At 36.7% G+C, this 19,819-nt stretch overlaps 1 protein-coding gene across 1 annotated transcript in view; it reads right to left on the bottom strand.

Annotated features, from left to right (window-relative positions):
* DNAH12 (dynein axonemal heavy chain 12) overlaps positions 1-19,819 on the bottom strand; it is a 376,621-nt gene that overhangs the window by 101,811 nt on the left and 254,991 nt on the right. The window contains exons 48-55 of the mRNA XM_066245398.1: positions 18,887-18,967; positions 18,351-18,527; positions 16,325-16,456; positions 14,480-14,569; positions 9,975-10,115; positions 7,093-7,334; positions 4,370-4,517; positions 3,317-3,462 (exon numbers count right to left, since the gene is read on the bottom strand). Coding sequence (XP_066101495.1) covers positions 3,317-3,462; positions 4,370-4,517; positions 7,093-7,334; positions 9,975-10,115; positions 14,480-14,569; positions 16,325-16,456; positions 18,351-18,527; positions 18,887-18,967 — 1,157 coding nt within the window. The remainder of the gene's footprint in view (positions 1-3,316; positions 3,463-4,369; positions 4,518-7,092; positions 7,335-9,974; positions 10,116-14,479; positions 14,570-16,324; positions 16,457-18,350; positions 18,528-18,886; positions 18,968-19,819) is intronic.

The raw sequence follows: 19,819 nt of genomic DNA on the forward strand, positions 1-19,819 counted from the left end.
TGGAGAAGCAAATGGGCGCTTCTCCTGTGTGCCCTGGCCGGGAATCGAACCCGGGTCCTCCGCACGCTAGGCCGATGCTCTACCGCTGAGCCAACCGGCCAGGGCCGGAAATGAGAAATTTTACTTAACAATTGCTTAAAAGTTGCCTAATAACTTCTTCCTTATATATGCTTTCCCTTGCAAAAAGTAACAATTTCTGTAAATTAATGTTTCAGTGCTAATCAATGTTCTTAGTATTGTAATAGAGATTCTTTTTTATTATAAAAGAAATACAATTCCCAATTAATACAACCTTATGTAAGTATCACAAATACAATTGGAAAATTGAGCTGTTGTGTCCATCAGAGAGACATATTTTTTGTATGCTAAGCTTACCTTAATGTAGGTATGAAAATAATTCTAGTCTACATTTGAGATCCTTAGACAGTCTGAAGAAAAAAGCATTATCCATCTATGCTTCTGATAGAGGTGGTAATTTTGGGGAAAACAAAGTTAAGTAGCCAGATTGATGTGTTAATAAACAATAATTAAGCAGCATAGTATTTTCATCATGGTTAAAAAGTAAGCAAGTCAGAATTTGAGATATAAACACTAAATGAGGTATCTGAAGATGGTAACTATAAAAAACTAATATTTATTGAGCACTTATGTTCTAAGCACTTTCTCACAACCTTCTTATAGGCAGGAATTATTATTTTCATTTACAGATGGGGCACCTGAGGCATTGAGAGGTCAAATAAGTTACCAAAATCTCAAGATAGAAAGTGATAAAGAAAACTTTGAATCCAAATATCCTCAGACTTGTGTCTGCACTGCTTTCAGTTACTGCACAGTATTATAAACAGATAAACCTTTAGAAATTATGAACAAGCAGAACAAGGATAGATTCATTATAAACTATCATTCTAGCAGCAGGACTATCTAAATAACCCAAAAAGCCTCCAGCCACCTAGTTTAGTTTATCCACTAGTAGATAAAATATAACATTTTAAAACTACACAGGTGACATGCATTTAAGAGATACATATGTACATAATACAAATGTCCAGAAAAACACAGCTACCAGAAACACAGAAAGATCTGAATTCCAGAAAAGTAATTGTGTAAGCTGAAATGGTAGCTATCCTTGGGAAGAGTGTCAGTTTTAATCATATAGGGGCTCTTTGAGTCTATATGTGGCAAGAAGCTGGAACTGAGACCCTGATATTAAGCTGAAATCCACAAAAAGCTTAGTGAAATCATAGATAGAAAAAATTCAACTCTATGCATAAAGAGACAAGAAGAAAGTATCTTGATTCCTGCCTCACCTCCAGCTGGGAAAATGGCTCCTAAGAATCTGTAACCATGGGTCTAAATTTCAAGCAGGTGGAGGGTACATGTTTAGACTATCTATGTAACCCAGGAAACTCCAAGCTGGAAAATTAACATGTATTGGGCCGAAATTAGGCCTGGGATTTCTGGAAGAAGTAAGGACAAAACACACATTACAGCTGGAGCAAGAGCAAAAGAAAAACTCAACCCCAGGGTTGAAGTGTGGAGCAAAAACATGTCTTGGCTAAAAACATTATACCTTTACCAACCTTTACCAAGTAGAGATCTCTTACTCTAGGAGAAGGGTGAGACCCTCCTGTTCAACCACAGGCAGAAGGCAGAATTCAGCGGTCCTAGGAAGGAGGGGCAGAAAGGCTGGAAAAGTCCTAGCAGGAAGAAGGTCCATACGCACAGGGCCTTTTTGAGACTGTAAGAACCAGAACAACAGAGAACTCTCACTCTGCCATCAAAACAACCCAACCCAGAGTGTGTACTGAGAAACAGTAATCTAACTCTAGGCTAAGAGCAAAAATGTAGACAGAGACCTCTCTGTGCTAGAAGCCTGCCTTTTTTTTGCAACTTTGAATGTGATAAAAGGTAAGGATCTAATTTAATCTATGATATTTTTATAATGGTAGCCATTTACACCAGCACTGTTTATTGAGTTATCAATCCTTTCCTCACTGATTGTAATGTAACTTTAATGTACCTCATATTCCAAAAGAATACTGAAATTTCCATCATAATTTTAAAGGTAGTGAGTGTAATATCCTATTTTACCTTTTATTTAACATAGTAATTAAAAACAAAGATTTGGAAGTTAAATTGCCTGGGTTCAAATTCTGACTCCAGCACTTATTAGCTCATTTATCTTATTAAATTTCAAGTTACTAAATCACTCTGGGTATCAATTTCCTCATCTGTAAAATGAAATAATAATAATACCTAATTCATAGGAGTTTGTGAGGATATAGGGCCCTTACAACAGTACTTCATGAACATAAGAGCTCAATAGTACCTATCACAGTATGTTTGAGATATGGCCCCATGAAAAACTTTTAAAATTAGAGGACAATGTGACTAAATAACTATTTATAGGAAACTATTTCTCCGATGAGAGTAATCTTTCAAGTTTTTAGAAGTAATATAAAATAAAAGGATAACAATAAAAATCATTTGGAATGTTCATATAATTATCACACTACAGATAGCAATTTTAAAAGTTACCCACAAAATAGTATAACTTATAAAGTTATAGTATCTTAAAAATGGGTAGAAATACCTAGTTAAAATAAATACATTGAAAAATCAAAAACTGGAAACAGTTCGTGTGTCCATTAATAGGAGAATGCATAAACAATGACACATTCATACAATGGAATACCACTCAGCAACAAAAAATAGGAACATTATGGTGTATGGAAGAAATCTTGCACAAAAGTGTATGTATTGTATGATTTATTTATATGAAGTTCTAGAACTGGCAAATTTTACCTATGGTGGAAAATAATCAGAATAATAATTTCCTATGATGGGTTGAGGGTGGGGAAATACTGAGAAGGGACATAGGAGAGCTTCTTGGGAGTCATGTTCTGAATTTTGACAGAGGTTTGGCTTGCACAAGTGTATACTTTTGTATACACTTTTTAAAGAAGTCATGGAATAGTTTTCTTAAATTTTGTGTATTATATAGTATGAAAATTTCACCTCAAAAAAAAAACCATAAAAAATATTGAACTTTGATTAATGATATACATGGCTGAAGTATTGGGGAAAGTATATTCATGCCTGCAACTTATATTGAAATGCATTAAAAAAGGATGTGCTGATAAATGGATAGAGGGATGGATAAATATTTGATAAAGCAGCAAGAATAATAAAATGTTAATTTCAGGATGTAGGATGTGCCATATGGTGTTTACTCTAAAATCCTTTCAACTTTTCTCTATGTTTGAAAGCTTTTAAATAAAATTATTGAAATATAAATATACTTTATGTTCCTTACCAACGTCTGGAGTTATTAACAATCACTCCATTGTCCACGGAGAAGGCATCTGTTGGTAATCCAGCAATATTCCAAGCTCTAATTTTTACTGGTTCACCCAGGGTCTTACTCAGTGAGAACTCCTCTGAACATGGGATTTTTTTCTCCTATAATAAATAAACAAATATCTGATGTTTTCTTTCATCTTGTTGATTGAAATAATTTTAAAATTAAATTATTGATATGTCATTAGATATTATTTAATAACTGTAAAGAATAGAAAAAAGTGAATTGAAAGTTGGACTACTATGGAGATAGATGTAAAGCACAGCATAGGGAATATAGTCAATAATATTATAATAACTATGTATGGTATCTGGTGGGTACTAGACTTATGGGGAGGAATATCTTATAATTTATGTAAATGTCTAACCACTATGCTGTACACCTGAAACTAATATAATATCAAATACCAACTGTAATTGAAAAAAATGTTTTTTTAAATGTGAAATGGCCTGCTCAGTAATGGTGCAGTGGATTGAGTGTTGTCTCTAGATGCTAAGGGCCCCAGTTCAAAACCCGGAGGTGGCTGGCCATAGCATGGGCTCATCAGCTTAAGCATGATATCATCAACATGATCTCAAGGTTGCTGGCTTGAGCCCAAAGGTCACTGACTTGAGCCCAAGGTCGCTGGCTTGAGTAGGGGTCACTGGCTTGGCTTGAGTTCTCCAGTCAAGGCACATATGAGAAGCAATAAAAAAACAACTGAAGTGAAGCAACTAAGTTTATGCTGCTCATCTCTCTCCCTCCTTCCCCCTCCCTTTCTGCTCCTCTCTTTAAACAGAATAATAATAATAATAAGGAAAGTAAAACATAAAAAATAAAACATTTGAAAAAGAAGAACATTGTACTATGGATGTACTTGACTGATCAAACAAAAAGGAAAAAAAGAAAGACCTCACAGTTTCAGTTATTTCTTCTCTTCTCTGTCCTTATTATCATCCTTTCCCCCAAAGTACTCCAACTCATACTTTGAATATTCTAAAAAGAAACTTATGAATATAAAACCATTACCTTGCACAACATGCTCCAATCTTCTATACATGTTTGTCGAAAGCCAGAAGTAAAAGCACCGAGGTAGGCTATTACTCCTGCCGATACCAAGACATCACCAGTCAAATTTTCATATACTATCTGAAGGTCAGCTGCAGCTTGAGACCATCTGTGAGATAAACCAAAGGTGAAATAACCTCACCATAAAGAATTATGGAAGCTAAATTGAAAGGGCAAGGGGTTTTTAGTCCAAATTCTATAACAAAAAGCCATGAAATGTTGGGCACTTGCTTATCTAAAAATGAGGAGGTTAGGTCTCTTCTATTTCTAACATGCTCTAATGCATATCTATGTTATACAAATGACAATCCACCTTTCACTATTAGAATATTAGGCAGGATTTGGCCCTTCAGAATAAGCAAAAACAAAAACAAAAAAACCCAGAGCCTTTTGTCTAATCATTTTCTTCAGGATGATTTGGTCTAGTAGTGGTTTTGCTGTTTGTTTCAGCATTTATTGTTAGTCTGTAAAACATAGGAACATTTGTAATTCATTACCCAAAATTACATTAGCTTGTTGTATAGAAGCTGACATACTATTGTTAGGGTTAATGTTTTTCCATTTAATGAAAACTTTACAACAAAAAGTACATTTCAAACCATCTAATCTGCACTATAAAGTCAAAGGCATACCTTATCATGCTATTCATTCAACAAATACAATTAATAAATCAGATAGCTGGCTGGCCAGTACAAATAAATAATTAGAATAAAGCTAACTGGCTTTGTTAGGTCAAGCCAGTTATATCTTTTATAAAATAAATTTCAACAAAGTTAGCCATACATCATCCATTACTCCACCACATTTTATTATGAAAAGTTTTGTACATATATGTAAAACCGGAAAGAACTGTACAATGTTCATTTGCATACTCACAATTTAGATTAAAATTGATCATTTCCCTTATTTGCTTCTCTCACTCTCTTTTTAAAACATTTGAAAGCAAGTTGCAAACAACATCCTTTGACATGGATATTCTGTTTGGATAAGCCTAGCCAGGTGCCTTAGAGAATGTCCCACATGTTTAATCAGTCATTTAAAAAAACAGTAATCTGAGAACATGAATAGCCTCAGCAATCTTAAGAAAGAAGAATAAAGGGGGAGGTATCACACTTCCTGATATCAAGCTATACTACAAGGCCATTGTACTCAAAACAGCCTGGTACTGGCATAAGAACAGGCATATAGATCAATGGAACAGAACAGAGAACCCAGAAATAAACCCACAGCTCTATGGACAACTGATATTTGACAAAGGAGGTAAGGGCATACAATGGAGTAAAGACAGCCTCTTCAACAAATGGTGTTGGGAAAATTGGACAGCTACCTGCAAAAAAATGAAACTAGACCACCAACTTACACCATTCACAAAAATAAACTCAAAATGGATAAAAGACTTAAACGTAAGGTGTGAAATCATAAGCATCTTAGAAGAAAACAGGTAGTAAGCTTTCCGACATCTCTCGCAGTGAAATATTTGCTGATTTATCTCCACGGGCAAGGAAAATAAAAGACAGGATAAACAAATGGGACTATATCAAACTAAAAAGTTTTGCACAGCCACAGACAATAGGAACAGAATAAAAAGACAAACTACACAATGGGAGAACATATTTGACAGTACGTCTGATAAGGGGTTAATAACCAAAATTTATAAAGAACTTGTAAATTTCAACACCAGAAAGACAAACAATCCAATCAAAAATGGGAAAAAGAAATGAATAGACACTTCTCCAAAGAGGAGATACAGATGGCCAATAGGCATATGAAAAAATGCTCAACATCACTAATCATTAGAGAAATGCAAATTAAAACCACAATGAGATATCACCTCACACCAGTCAGAATGGCGCTCATCAACAAAACAACACAGAATAAGTGCTGGCGAGGATGTGGAGAAAAGGGAACCCTCCTACACTGCTGGTGGGAATGCAGACTGGTACAGCCTCTGTGAAAACAGTATGGAGATTCCTCAAAAAATTGAAAATCGAACTGCCTTTTGACCCAGCCATCCCACTTTCAGGAATATACCCCAAGGACACCATAGAACTGTTCCAGAAGGAGAAATGCACCCCCATGTTTATAGTAGCATTGTTCACAATAGCGAAGATCTGGAAACAGCCCAAGTGTCTGTCAGAGGACGAGTGGATTAAAAGCTTTGGTACATATATACTATGGAATACTACTCAGCCATAAGAAATGATGACATCGGATCATTTACAATAACATGGATGGACCTTGATAACATTATACAGAGTGAAATAAGTAAATCAGAAAAAACTAAGAACTATATGAACCCATGCATAGATGGGACATAAAAATGAGACTCGGAGTCATGGACAAGAATGTGATGGTAACAGGGAGTGGGGTGGAGGGGTGGGGAGGGGGTGAGGAAGGAGAGGGAGGGGGTGGGGGGAGGGTAGGGGCACAAAGAAAACCAGATAGAAGGTGATGGAGGACGATTTGACTTTGAGTGAGAGGTATGCAGCATAATCAAAGGTCAAAATAATTTGGAGATGTTTTCTTGGAACATATGTACCCTAATTTATCAATGTCACTGCATTAAAATTAATAAAAATAAGATTAAAAATGAAAAAAAAACAGTAACATAATAAATATCCAAAGAAAGTCACATACTCAAGCCTGACATTCTTAAATATTGTTAAAATGAGCAGAAATCTGACCTTGATTGTTCTCCACCTAGTCCTCCAATTAGTTTTGAGGCTCTTTCAAGTTTTTTAGCACAGAGTTCCACCTGGTCTTCTAAACGAGCCCTTTCCTCATTTTTCTCAGAAAACACTGTTTGTAAATTTTCCAAATGATGTTCAACTTCAGCCAGTTCTGCTCTCTTCTGATTCAGCAGCTCCATTGTCTCAGCTAAGGATTTCTGAGCTTCTGCCAAGCGGGCTTTCTTAGGAGCCACTACCTGTTTGAGAACAATGTATGCAGCTGTAAAACTGATATCTCACATAATTCTTTACAGATATTATGGATTAAAAATGTTTATTATTATACATATACTTGTTACTTATAATAAATTATACAAAATAAATATTTTGCCTTAAATCTTACATATTTTATATACAAATAAAATATAAATATTATGTAAAATATATAAATCATTTTGGACTATCACACTATATGTATTTATCATATGTAAAATGGGTAAATTATCGTGGGCTAACAAAATGTCACAATTTATAGCAAAAATGACACAATATACCAAAACATCTCTAAATATTAAGTCTCCATTGAACTGCTGCCCAAAACAGAGAAAACATGGAACAGAATTATAAATGCTTAAAATACATAAATGTGGGGTTTTGTTGTTGTTGGTGATGGTTTTTTGTTGTTTGTTTTGGTTTGGTTTATTCTTTGCATTTCCAAGTCTGTGATCTTCTTCCCAACCAGGTGAGGCATACATTTGCCTCTACAGAATACAAAGAAAAAGAAAAAGAAAGCCTGATATTCAGTTTTAGTACCAAAATTGAATTTTCCTCAACAAATCTTGAAAAGCCAATTTATTTTTGCAAGAAAAAGGATTTTTTAAAGTTCTAATTTTATTATGCTTATTAGAATGTGAAGAAAGGGGTTTGCCAAGCAATATAGAAACAGACTTATGATACGGAGAAGAGACTGACACCTACTAGAGGGGTGGGAGGTCAGTAAACTGGGTGAAAAAGGTGAAGGAATCAAGCAGCCCAAATTGGTATTTGCAAAATAGCCACAGAGATGCAGATAGCAGCATAGAGAATATAGTCACTAATGTCGAGAAAACGGGGTATGGGGCCAGGTGAGTGCATGGGTCAGCTGGGGGTGACCACTCTGTAAAGTACATGATTTTCCAGCCACCTTGTTATACATCTGAAACTGGTATGTAATGAAACTGGATATAAACTGTGATTTTAAAAAATGGGGTTTGCAACTTTATCATTGAGTGTACTATAAGCCATTTGTAGAAAGAATTTTAAAGATGACCAAGGAGAGTGTGTGAATTTAAAAGAAGGGAGACCTAAGTCTTCTGCCACGAATGAAGCTGAAAGCAAAGAGAAAAGAGGGAGGCAAGGTATCAGACCCAAATGTTCCACTTTCTCTCATATGGGCTGAAACCCTGAAGGGTTAAATAAGCAGATAAAAAGTGGAAAGCTCCACTTTCTATTTTTGATTTTGCAGACCTTGCAGGATACCTCCTTTAACATGAGACAGCTGCATCAGCATTAAAATGGCAGTCTGGAGATGTAGAGTGGAAAGTCAGGAAAGAACCTGAATGTTTTGCCTTCTCTGCTTTATAGAAAGGATCCAGAAGATTCCACACTCTGTGGGTTGAGAAGTTGGAGACCTACTATAATGTAAGACTACTATGGGAAGGGACAATATGTTCAATGGAAGGACATCCAAGATAAAATTAATTTTATTTCTTTAGCAGGTATATATAGGTTTACTCCACTGAAACTAACAAAGTTCCAGTTCTCTTCAGGCACATGTACCTTATTAGGAATATCTTCCCAACTGTTACAGCCTGATCATTCAATCTATGATCTGAGGTTGTTCTAAGCACATGCTACCATAGATTTTTACCTGCCCTTTTGTTTATCTTTCCTGCTTCCCTATTTAGAATTCTGCAAGCTGTAGAAGACAAGCCAGTGTTTTCCTGGTCCTCTGCTAGCCCAATTTACAAAATGCTCTTAAACCATTCTCTGCTCTCCCAGGAATTTGTCCCCACAGTGTACTCCATAAAAGGTTCCCTATCAAGGCAGGCCATTGCTTTAGAGCAGGGGTCTCAAACTCGCGGCCCGAACAATTTTGTGCGTCCCGCAGACTAATCCACGAAGTTCAAAATATTTTGGATAAAATTAAGTAAGCCTAGAGGCCTACTTGTATTTTTCATTTCTCTAGCATCCTAGCTAGATATTAGCTTAGTTAACAGCAGTTGTGATGTGAACTACAGTTTCTGGTCGTTTTGTGACACTGAGTAAACTGCATGTACGATTGTGCTTGTTGTACTGATTTTTTTTTGTTTTCAACTGCAGTGAGAAAAGTGTTGCGTAACAGTTGCCTTTTGTAGACCTAGTGCGGCCCGCCGAACGGCTGTGATCTTGCTCTGCGGCCCACATGCTGAGTTGAGTTTGAGACCCCTGCTTTAGAGGCTCTTCTCATGCTCTGCCTCATAACCCTACTTAGATGTTCTTACTTCTAACCCTTTGAGTTAATTTTTTAATCTGCCACTTTGCCCTTAAAGTTTTGGATTGTTTCTTGTTTCTTCCCATTCTCATCAAACTCTAATTCTCTTTTGCCCAGGTCCCTATGGGTATATAGGTCATTCTGTCCAATTTCAGAGATCATCCCTATTCCCACGCACTACTACTCATACTAGCTCCAATTGGGTTATATCACATACAAGTATTCTCTTCATCTAGTAGGTACTCAGTGTCTGGTGTTTATCCTGTAGCAGGACAAGTTATTTTTGTTAGCACTTTTAGAAAAGTCTTAACTAGTGAACATATGCATAGATTTAAATTTCTGTGAATATTTCAATAGAAAATGGATGTGCTGACTCTCAAAATACCTTTGCAACTCTGTCATAGACTTCCATAGCCATGATCCATTTACACAGACCCTCAGCCGCAGAAGAAGCTTTAGCAACCTTAGGGGGGTCAAATTCAGGGTTTGTTAAATATTCACCACGAATCTTCTGCATAACAGTCACCTACACAACAAAGATTAGGTCTTAAAATTTCAATATATAAAACACAATTATAGGATGAAAACATAATTATACATAATAAAAAATTTTGTATAAAAAAGTTATGTTGTCTTTAAAAACCAGTCAGTACTTTGAGACCATTTTAAAATAGGCATAAGAGATTCCAAGATGGTCACAGAGTAGGCAGACGTTACAACAGCTACCTCTCAGGACCAAATTGGATTACAAGTTAATTTAAGAACAACCATTGCAAAAAACCAACTTTGGATGAAACAAAGAGGACTCTACTATAACCAAGGATCACAGAAGAACCCACACCGAGTCTTGTAGGAAGTGTAAAGACGCAATGGGGGCTGCCCCGTTCCCAGGAGAGAGGGGCGGCGGACTGCCCAGAAGGACTCTCACTTCAGGGAGAGGGACCCTGAAAGGTGGGGTGCCTCAGCCCCAGGCCCAGAGCCCCAGCTTGGAGCACCAGTGAATGGAAGAGGCAAACAGACAGCACTGAGTGGTGAAAAGAACAGGGTTTCTGTCTGCAGGGGGGAGACAGCTTTTGGAGTGGCAGATTCAGCCTTAAAGGGCCTGCATAGAAAATCTCGCTTGTGGCCACTTGCCTAGGGCTCCGAGGGCGGAGAGTTGAGAAGACTGGAGTTGCAGGAGGAAAGTGTAAAGTTGGAGGCACAGGGAGAGAAATAGTGATGGTGACCAGAACACCTGTGCTGAGTCATTCTCCAGGGCTAAAGTGGACATATACAGAGGAGGAGCAATCCCTTTGTCCTGCACCAGTTTGTGGAAAGGCAGCTGCCCCACCCCCGGGAATCTCTCCATATGCAGCCAGTGGAAAGGCTCCTTCAGAAAGGCGAAGAGCAGGGGGCAGGTCAGTGACTCAGGTTTTCGGTGAGACCTGAGCTACACCTCCTTCCTCCACTGCTGAGAATGGCCCCAACCCTGGAGAACTGGTAGGCAGGCCACACCTCTGGAACACAGAGGCCACACCCTCTGTACTCTTGTGGCAACACCCTACTGAGATATGTAAAAAAAAAAAGTCTGGATAGAGTGATAACTGGGACCAAAGAGCAAGCCACGCCCACTGCCCCCCACACTAATTTTTGGAGTTCCCTGCTGGGCCCAGCGAGTAGCTAGCAACAGGAGGGAACAGAAGGAGAAAATCAGATGGAATTCAGACTTTCCTGAGGCTCACCTTGCTAAAGAGAAATAAAATTTGGGTATCCAGCAGAGGTTGAGGGATTAGGCCCTGGAGTAGGAGCCACATTCCTTGTACTGAGCTATAGCCCAAGAGATCTCTGAAGTAGAGGGTTCCACTAACATCGTAGTCCCAACCTCAGCTGCCCTAATGCAACAAATTTGCAATCTGTGCAGGAGTAGATTAGGTGAGGCCAATTGGGCCCACACTATAGTTTTTCAACAGAGGGTTCTGGAAAGATGAGGCAGCTGCAAAAGGAGCTGGAACAGCTGAAAAGCAGAGGCAAATCTTTCAGAGCTTGCAGCTCATACAGAGCTGCTGATAGCTCTAAGCAGAAGGAAGCTGATCCTTATGGACATGTTGGCCCCTCTCACACTACAGAGACAAAGAAACAACCCACACAAATAGCAAGAAGAGCAGCAGCTGATGACAAGTAACCCATAATAGATTATAAACAACATATGATGCCAACCCAAGAAGATCTAGAACCAACACAACTGATAGTTGGAAGCAGAAAACTTAAACCCTAGACTCAAGCTACCTATTCAAACAGCACACCCAAAGAAGGAATCTATATACAGAAAAAGTGGGAAGACAGAGAAATGCAACCCAAATGAATCAACAAGAGAAATCCCCAGAAAAAGAACTGAATGAGATGGAACTAACCTAATTACTGGATGCAGAGCTTAAAATAATGGTTGTTAGGATGTTCAGAGATCTTAGAGCAACAATGGATAACAAAATGAGCACCTAACTAAAGAGATAGCAAGCATCAAAAAGAACACTGAAACCATAAAAAAGAATCAGTCAGAAATGACAAGTACAATATCAGAAATAAAGACTACACTAAAAGGAATTAAAAGCAGGCTGGATGAAGCAGAGTATCAAATCAGTGATTTAGAAGACAAGATAAACGAAAGCACAAAGCAGAGCAGCAAAAAGAAAAGAGGCTTAAAAAGTCTGAGGAAACTAAGAGAGCTCTGTGACAATATGAAGAGAAACAACATCCGCATCATTGGGGTTCCTGAAGGAGAAGAGAAAGAATAAGGGATAGAGAACCTGATTGAAGAAATCATAGCTGAAAACTTTCCTAAATTGATGAAGGAAAAAGTTACTCAAGTTCAAGAAGCACAGAGTCTCCCATTAAAGAGGAACTCAAAGAGGGCCTACATCAAGACACATCATAATTAAAATACCAAAATTAAGAGATAAAGAAAGAATACTACAGGTGACGAGCAGCAGTTCATTTTTAATTGTTGTATAGTATTCCATTGAATGAATATTTCACATTTTAAAATATCTTGTCTACTGTTAGTGCATATTTTGGGTTGTTTCTGATATTTGGCTATAAAGCTACTAAATAAGTTTTCTTCTCTTTATATATCGTATATTTGTGGGCATCACTGATTTCTTTTGGGTATGTATCCATGAGTGTAATTGTATAGCTAACTACTGTAATACATTGGGGGATACTGACTGAGAGAGGGCACAAAGGTGTCTTCTAGAATGCTAAATGTATACCCCACCTCTATCTGGGTGGTTACTACACTGGTAAACATTAATTGAGAAGCATGCTTAAGATCTGTGCATTCTACTGTGTATAAGAAGTGATACTTCAATAAAAAGGTAAAATTAAAAAAAAGAAAGAATACTAAAAGCTGTAAGAGAAAAGCAGTCAATTACCTACAGAGGAACCCCTATAAGGATGACATCTGACTTTTCAACAGAAACACTAGAAGCCATAAGGGAATGGCAAGAAATATTCAAAGTAATGCAAAACAAGAGCCTACAACCAAGACTTCTTTATCCAGCAAGGTTATCATTTAAAATTGAAGGAGAAATGAAAAGCTTCCCAGATAAAAAAAAACCCTCAAGGAATTCATTACAACTAAACCAATGCTGCAAGAAATGTTAAGGGGCCTGCTGTAAACCGAGCAAAGGAAAGAAAAAATATCTAGAAAAAGAGGAATGTAGATTTAAAGAATAAAATGGCAATAAACAACTACATATCAATAATAACCTGAAATGTAAGTGATTAAATGCTCCAATTAAAACACATAGGGTAGCTGAATGGATAAGAAAACAGGACCCATTCATATGCTGCCTACAAAAGACTCACCTCAGAACAAAATATACACACAGTCTGAGAGTGAAGAGATGGAAAAAAGTATTTCACGCAAACGGAAAGGAAAAAAAGCTGGAATAGCAATACTTATATTTGACAAAATAGATTTTAAAACAAAGACTATAGTAAAGGATAAAGGTCACTCCATAACGATAAAGGGAGCAATCCAACAGGAAGATATAACCATTATAAATATCTATGCACCTAAATATATAAAGCAGATTTTGATTGACATAAAGGGCGAGATCAACAGCAATACTATAATAACAGGGGATAGGAACAGAATAGAGGTAGAGGCAGGGTCAAAGGGACCAGAGGGAAAGGGGAAGAGAGGATGAGATAAGAGAGGGGAAAGGGATTAGTGAAATTATGTATACATAACACAGAGACAAAGAGAGCACAAAGCAAATCCTGGAGGGAAGGGCGGAGGGCTTTGGGGGGAGAGGACAAAGTGGATATCAAGAGGAACACAGGGGTGGGGGAGAGGGAGATATATCCGATGGGACACTTGAATCTATTTAAACACAATAAATTTTTTTAAAATAAAATAGGCATAATTGTAGCAGAAGCACAAGTCATTTGTGAGCAAAATATGCAAAGTATTACAGATAGTGAAGCAAAATGTTTCTTCTAAAAAAATAAAGACTTCTGCAAGTTGAGAAAACATGAACACAAGAGAAAAAGACAATTTAACATTAATAAAGTTCAAATGAAAAAGAATACATTATACTTTGTTTCACATAAATTTGTGTATCAGATTTATTGATAAACTATGACAAAATGACACTTAGAGAACTCTTTCATGTCAATAATACACTAAAATAACAATTTATTAAATGACTGTCAGGGTCTGAAAGAAGAGTGGGTCTATGCATTATGAGAATTTATAAAATAGTCATTAACAAATAGAATGTTCCATTATTTTTTATTTTAATCCAAAGTGGACTATCTTCTTATGTTTTATATAGTATTATATAATGTAAAAGATCTTGTATATCTTAACAAAGTTACATTTACAAAAAAAAATCCATTGAAACTTACTGGAATGTTGTCCTTGTCATATTCTTTCAAATCTCTTAAGAAATTCATATCTCCCAAAAGTTTTTTGCTAGGTCCCCAGTAATCTAAAATCTATAAATAAAAATTTTCAAACTTATTAAATGTACAATTAAAGATGCTCACTATATTTCTTCTTGAATTTTTAGATATATTTCTAGAGAAACTATATACTTTTAAAATACCATCTTTCATCTTCTTGGAAATAAAGAGACTCCTCTCCAAGAGCATGTTATACAACTCAAATATTTAAAATATGAACTTATGTATTAAATTTATTATAAAAATTAAACACTGAAAGGCCAATTATATGATTATTTTTCTTTAGAAAACAAGAAAAGCAATTAGCATAAACATCATTACAATTTCATACAAAAACATATTTTTATTATTTCAACTTTTACTTTCCTTTATTCTTAACTCTTTCAAACCAGAAAGGTAGAGATATAGACTGAAAGTTTGTGTTCCCTTCCCCTAAAATTCACATATGAAAGCCTAATTGCCAATGTAATAGTATTTGGGTCTTTGGAAGATGATAAGGTCAGGAGTGGGATTAATGTCCTTATAAAGCAGACCTCAGAGAGCTCCTTTTCTCTTCCACCATGTGAGGACAGCAAAAACACAGTCATCTATAAACCAGGAAGTGGACTCTCACTAGACATGAAACCTACCAGAACCTTGATCTTGGACTTCCCAGACTCCAGTACTATGATAATTAATTTCTATTGTTTCTAAGCCACCCAGTCTATGTTATTTGTTATACAGATCAAATGGATTCAGACAGGTAGCAAACATTTTTCTAATAAACAACCTACCCAGGCTCCCCAAGTGAAATAAAGAAAACAGAAAGACAAAGATTATACATTGCTCTGCCAGTTAAAAGTTAAGCACAATTATAAATTGTGCTAATGAAAGATATTAAACAACTAGCTGAATATTCTTTTTCCTACTTCCAGAAGCCTGGTTTTGGGGGGGGATATATGTAGTGTGTAAGTGTAAGTGTGAGTATATAAAAATAAATTCATAAGAGAAAAGCCTATTTATTTTCTTTATTATCTCATAAAAGGAAAGAATGACCCCCCCAAAAACCCTAATTTTCTAATTCAGGGATTCAAACCTAGGTATTATAAAAAACCTGAAAAGAAAATAAATCTATAACTTTAGCTTAGAATGGATGCTATATATTCTTTTTTAAGGGATATAGCCTTGAATAATAATTATCTATATCAGCTAACATTTATTATGAACTTAATGTGAAGCTTTATATATAAGAGCTTTATATGTATTCATCTAATCCTCACATTGATTTTATGAGGCAGGTTTTTACAGACAACCTTGTTTTTACAGAATCTCATAGAGATTAAACATCTTGCCCAATGTCACATTGCTAATGAGGCTGGGATTCCTGAAAATAGACATTCTGGCTCAGAGCAGATGATTTTAACAACTTCACTATATTGTACACAATAGAATTTTGAATGCTCAGAAACAATACCTATGTGGTTATATTTCAGATTCTTGAGAATCTTAACTGAAAAAGCACAGGAATCTTAGTGTTCATTCAGTCCTATCCTTATGATAGTGGGGAATCCTGCATAGACAAAAAAGGAGATGGAATCAAACAAACCCACATTTTTCTGATGCTATCCTGCCTTAGCTTCATCCTGGAATAAATATAGATAGTGTTTTCCATAATTTATTCTGAATCCACTCAATCTGGAAAATAATATTTCTTCCCTGGACTGGGTACTGTTGACATTTAATTTGATAGTTGCTGTAAAGTGTTCTGTACATTCATTAATTCAATTCAAATCTGTGTCTAGTTATTACCTTGCCTCCAGTTCCTGAAGTATCTGAAATTTTTTCTGGTTTTATATCTTTCATGACACAAACAGCAGCCATAACTAGTTTAACACCAGATGGAGGATTCTTCATCGATTTCACAATTGTAATGTCAGCTGGCTAAATCAAAAGAAAACAGCTTATCTTCAGAATAGTTTATTGCTAAATAATGAGTTTTTAAAGTAATGCTGCAGAATTAGTGTAAAAGCAATAGAGAAAAGTAACAATTTTCATCAGAAATTATAATTGTTTTTGCTTTGCATAGCTATGAAAGAATTAACAATAGAGAACTTAAACACAGGTTAAAAGCAATAGTTCTCAAACATCTGGTAGATTATAGATCCTTACAAGAATATAATAGCTATAAACCCTCCAGAAAAAAAGGTTTTTGCACACAAACAAAATTTGTATGTAATCATATACCAAGTCCACACATAGAACCCAGGTTAAGAACCCTAATTCAGACAAAAACTTAATTTTGTATTTCCTCATATGTAATATTAATTTTACCAGCCCCACCCCCATGAAAAAAGAGGTAGGGATCAATTCTGAACTAAAAAAAAAAAAAGATACGTATTGTTATGACAGACACAATAGATTCACTTATTTATTTATTATCCACTCCAATATCCTTCTGACCTCCTTTGCAGTTGCTAGAAAGCTAAGATCTATATATTTTAGTTTCTTATGCAGCTAGTTGTGGAAGGTCATTAGGATCCACCATCAGTTCACTTGAATGATACTAGAATTCAGACTGCATAAGTGGGGAGATGGACACAGTGTGAGGCACCTGTTTGCTGATATGGATTGTGGTAGAGACGGTGTAGCTCTGTGAAGAAGGCTCTGCAAGCTTCTTACTCAGAGGGATCATTCCTCTGACAGACTGCTCATGCAGTTTGGCTTTGTGAGTCACTCCTGGCAGCTCAGTCTATGAGCTGTTTCTTCAGCTCTTCCAACAATTCTGTAATCCATTTGTAAAATTTCCTAAAGAGTCCTGCCGTTTTATACTAAATTGAAATAATTTTCTTTGTAATTGAACCCTATAGAAATCAATTCTCTTCTCTGCAACTCCTTAAGTCATATAAAAAAGTATTTGATATCAAGAATGGTGCAAGCAACAGACTCACAATGAAAGAACTTAATATTGATTAGGTTCAGTAACTGGCAGGGATTGAAAGCATCAAGAATTTTGTGAGTTTCAGAGAATGGAGTGCTGAAAGCCCATGGTACACAGTGATAAAACAGTTATTTAGATTAATGCTCAAGCTCATCTGGAATGGAGTGCTTATTTAAAACAAGGCTTTGTCAGAATGGGTGGCTGTTGTGATAAATGTCTAAGGAGAGCATGAAGAAAGACCATTGGGTAGAGTGTGGCTTTTAAATGTGCCAAAGAGCCCACAGGAAGAAAATAATAAGCTCAGGGCTTTAAATTCCTGGCTAACAGCATCCTGAGAGTACTAGGAAGTTTCTATAAATGCCCTAAAATAATCTCATGTTCTACAATTACAAGGCTGATGTAACTGAAAATCAGATAGAATTTGCTCCTGTGAGATGCTGAATTACCCGTAGATTGAACTCACTATCTTATCAGGTCGCTTACATGACAGTTCGGGCACTGATTAGGAAAGAAGACAAAAAATGAGGTCTGAATATGCTGAACTGCCTTACTACACTGGGGCTTCCCTAGTCAACAAGAGCTACCTCTCCTGCTCTGTCTGGTGATGAGCTTGTTCTGGTCAGGCCTCCTGATCCACATATGGAAGTACTTTGGCCTCTTGGACACTGTTGGTTTCATTCATTTTTATTGTAATATCCTGAACAAAAATTATAGATAAAATATGAAAAGAAAAAATAAGATAATATATCAAAGAGGAATTGTTAAGAGTCAAGTTTCATTTGACTGGACAAAAACATAATACCACCCACTGAAATAGAACTACACCTAATTAACTAAGGACCTGTACACAATTTTACTTTGTTGATGAAACACAAGGTAGCCAATTCAAATGCTTGCCTTCAGTGTATCCAGTGCAGACAGAGCTGCTTCCAAGGCTGGGATCGCCTCTGCTAAGTCACTTTCACACTCATTTTTCAGAACTTGAGCTTCTTCAGCCTTTCCACTGGCTATCTCCTCATCCAACTTCACAAACTTTCTTTTTGCTTCTACTTGTGCTGACTCTATCTCAATAACCTAAAGAAAAGACAGAAAGAAAAAACAAAGACAGTTTCTCAATTATCCTACTGCTTTCTCCCTTCTAAAGACAAAAGAATGTTTGAAAACTAAGGAATCCAACATATCATTTTGAAGGGTAGAAGGGCCCAAGATAAAATGAAGGTAAATGCAAATACATGTAACCTAATTTGGTAATGGGTTTCCCACCTCCCTTCAAAAATAAAAGAAACCACATGGACCTGAAGAGATAGCCAATCAATAGAAAAGGGTAAAGTCCCTAAGATCTAGGGGCAAAAATTGAGGTTTGTTTTCAAAGCTAATTTAACATATTTCAATTATTTTCTGACATCAATTAAAAAACATTCAGGATACTCTACCTGCATCATATGTGCATTTTCAATTTTAGCTTCCTCCAATTTGGGCTGTAACTGAACAAGCTCCTTTTTCATTTCACCAACCTAAATAGAGAGTTCATCAATAAGTTTTCATAGCTACAACTGCTACAGAAGCCAAAAACAGAAAGCAAAACTTTAATGTATCATAAGGTATTTGGGCCAGAAAATCGAAACTTTTTCTTCCTGCTGTTTACACTTAAAGTCATGAGAGGGTGGCCAATTTTCTTCACAAAGTACTTTACTGTCCTTAAGTATATGACAGGGCAGTGAGAGAATGCAGCTGCCATGGACGAAAAGCAGATAGAAAGAAGGTGGCATCCTGCTGTCCAATGTGCGTGGCATATAGACCATGCATATGAACCACCCAAACCTCCATTGCGTACATTGAACTAATGCTACTAAGCATTAGTAGCACTTGACTCATTTTTTAAAACTTCAATCTTATATTTTACCAGCTATTAAAATAAAAAGTCAGCCCATACTTACTATATTCTTTCCAAATTCCAAAAAATTAAAAATAAAAGATATATTTGAATCTGTGTGGTCTGGGCAACCTAATAAACTTCTCTAAAACCCACTTTACTTATTTATCTGTAAAATAGAGATCATAAAAGTTTCTACTTTGGCCCTGGCTGGTTGGCTCAGCGGTAGAGCATCGGCCTGGCGTGCGGGGGACCCGGGTTCGATTCCCATCCAGGGCACATAGAAGAAGCGCCCATTTGCTTCTCCACCCCCCCCCCTCCTTCCTCTCTATCTCTCTCTTCCCCTCCCGCAGTCAAGGCTCCATTGGAGCAAAGATGGCCCGGGCACTGGGGATGGCTCCTTGGCCTCTGCCCCAGGCGCTAGAGTGGCTCTGGTCGCGGCAGAGCATCGCCCCCTGGTGGGCAGAGCGTCGCCCCTGGTGGGCGTGCCGGG

The sequence above is a fragment of the Saccopteryx bilineata genome, chromosome 10 (assembly GCF_036850765.1).
Source record: "Saccopteryx bilineata isolate mSacBil1 chromosome 10, mSacBil1_pri_phased_curated, whole genome shotgun sequence".
Taxonomy (NCBI): Eukaryota; Metazoa; Chordata; class Mammalia; order Chiroptera; family Emballonuridae; genus Saccopteryx; species Saccopteryx bilineata.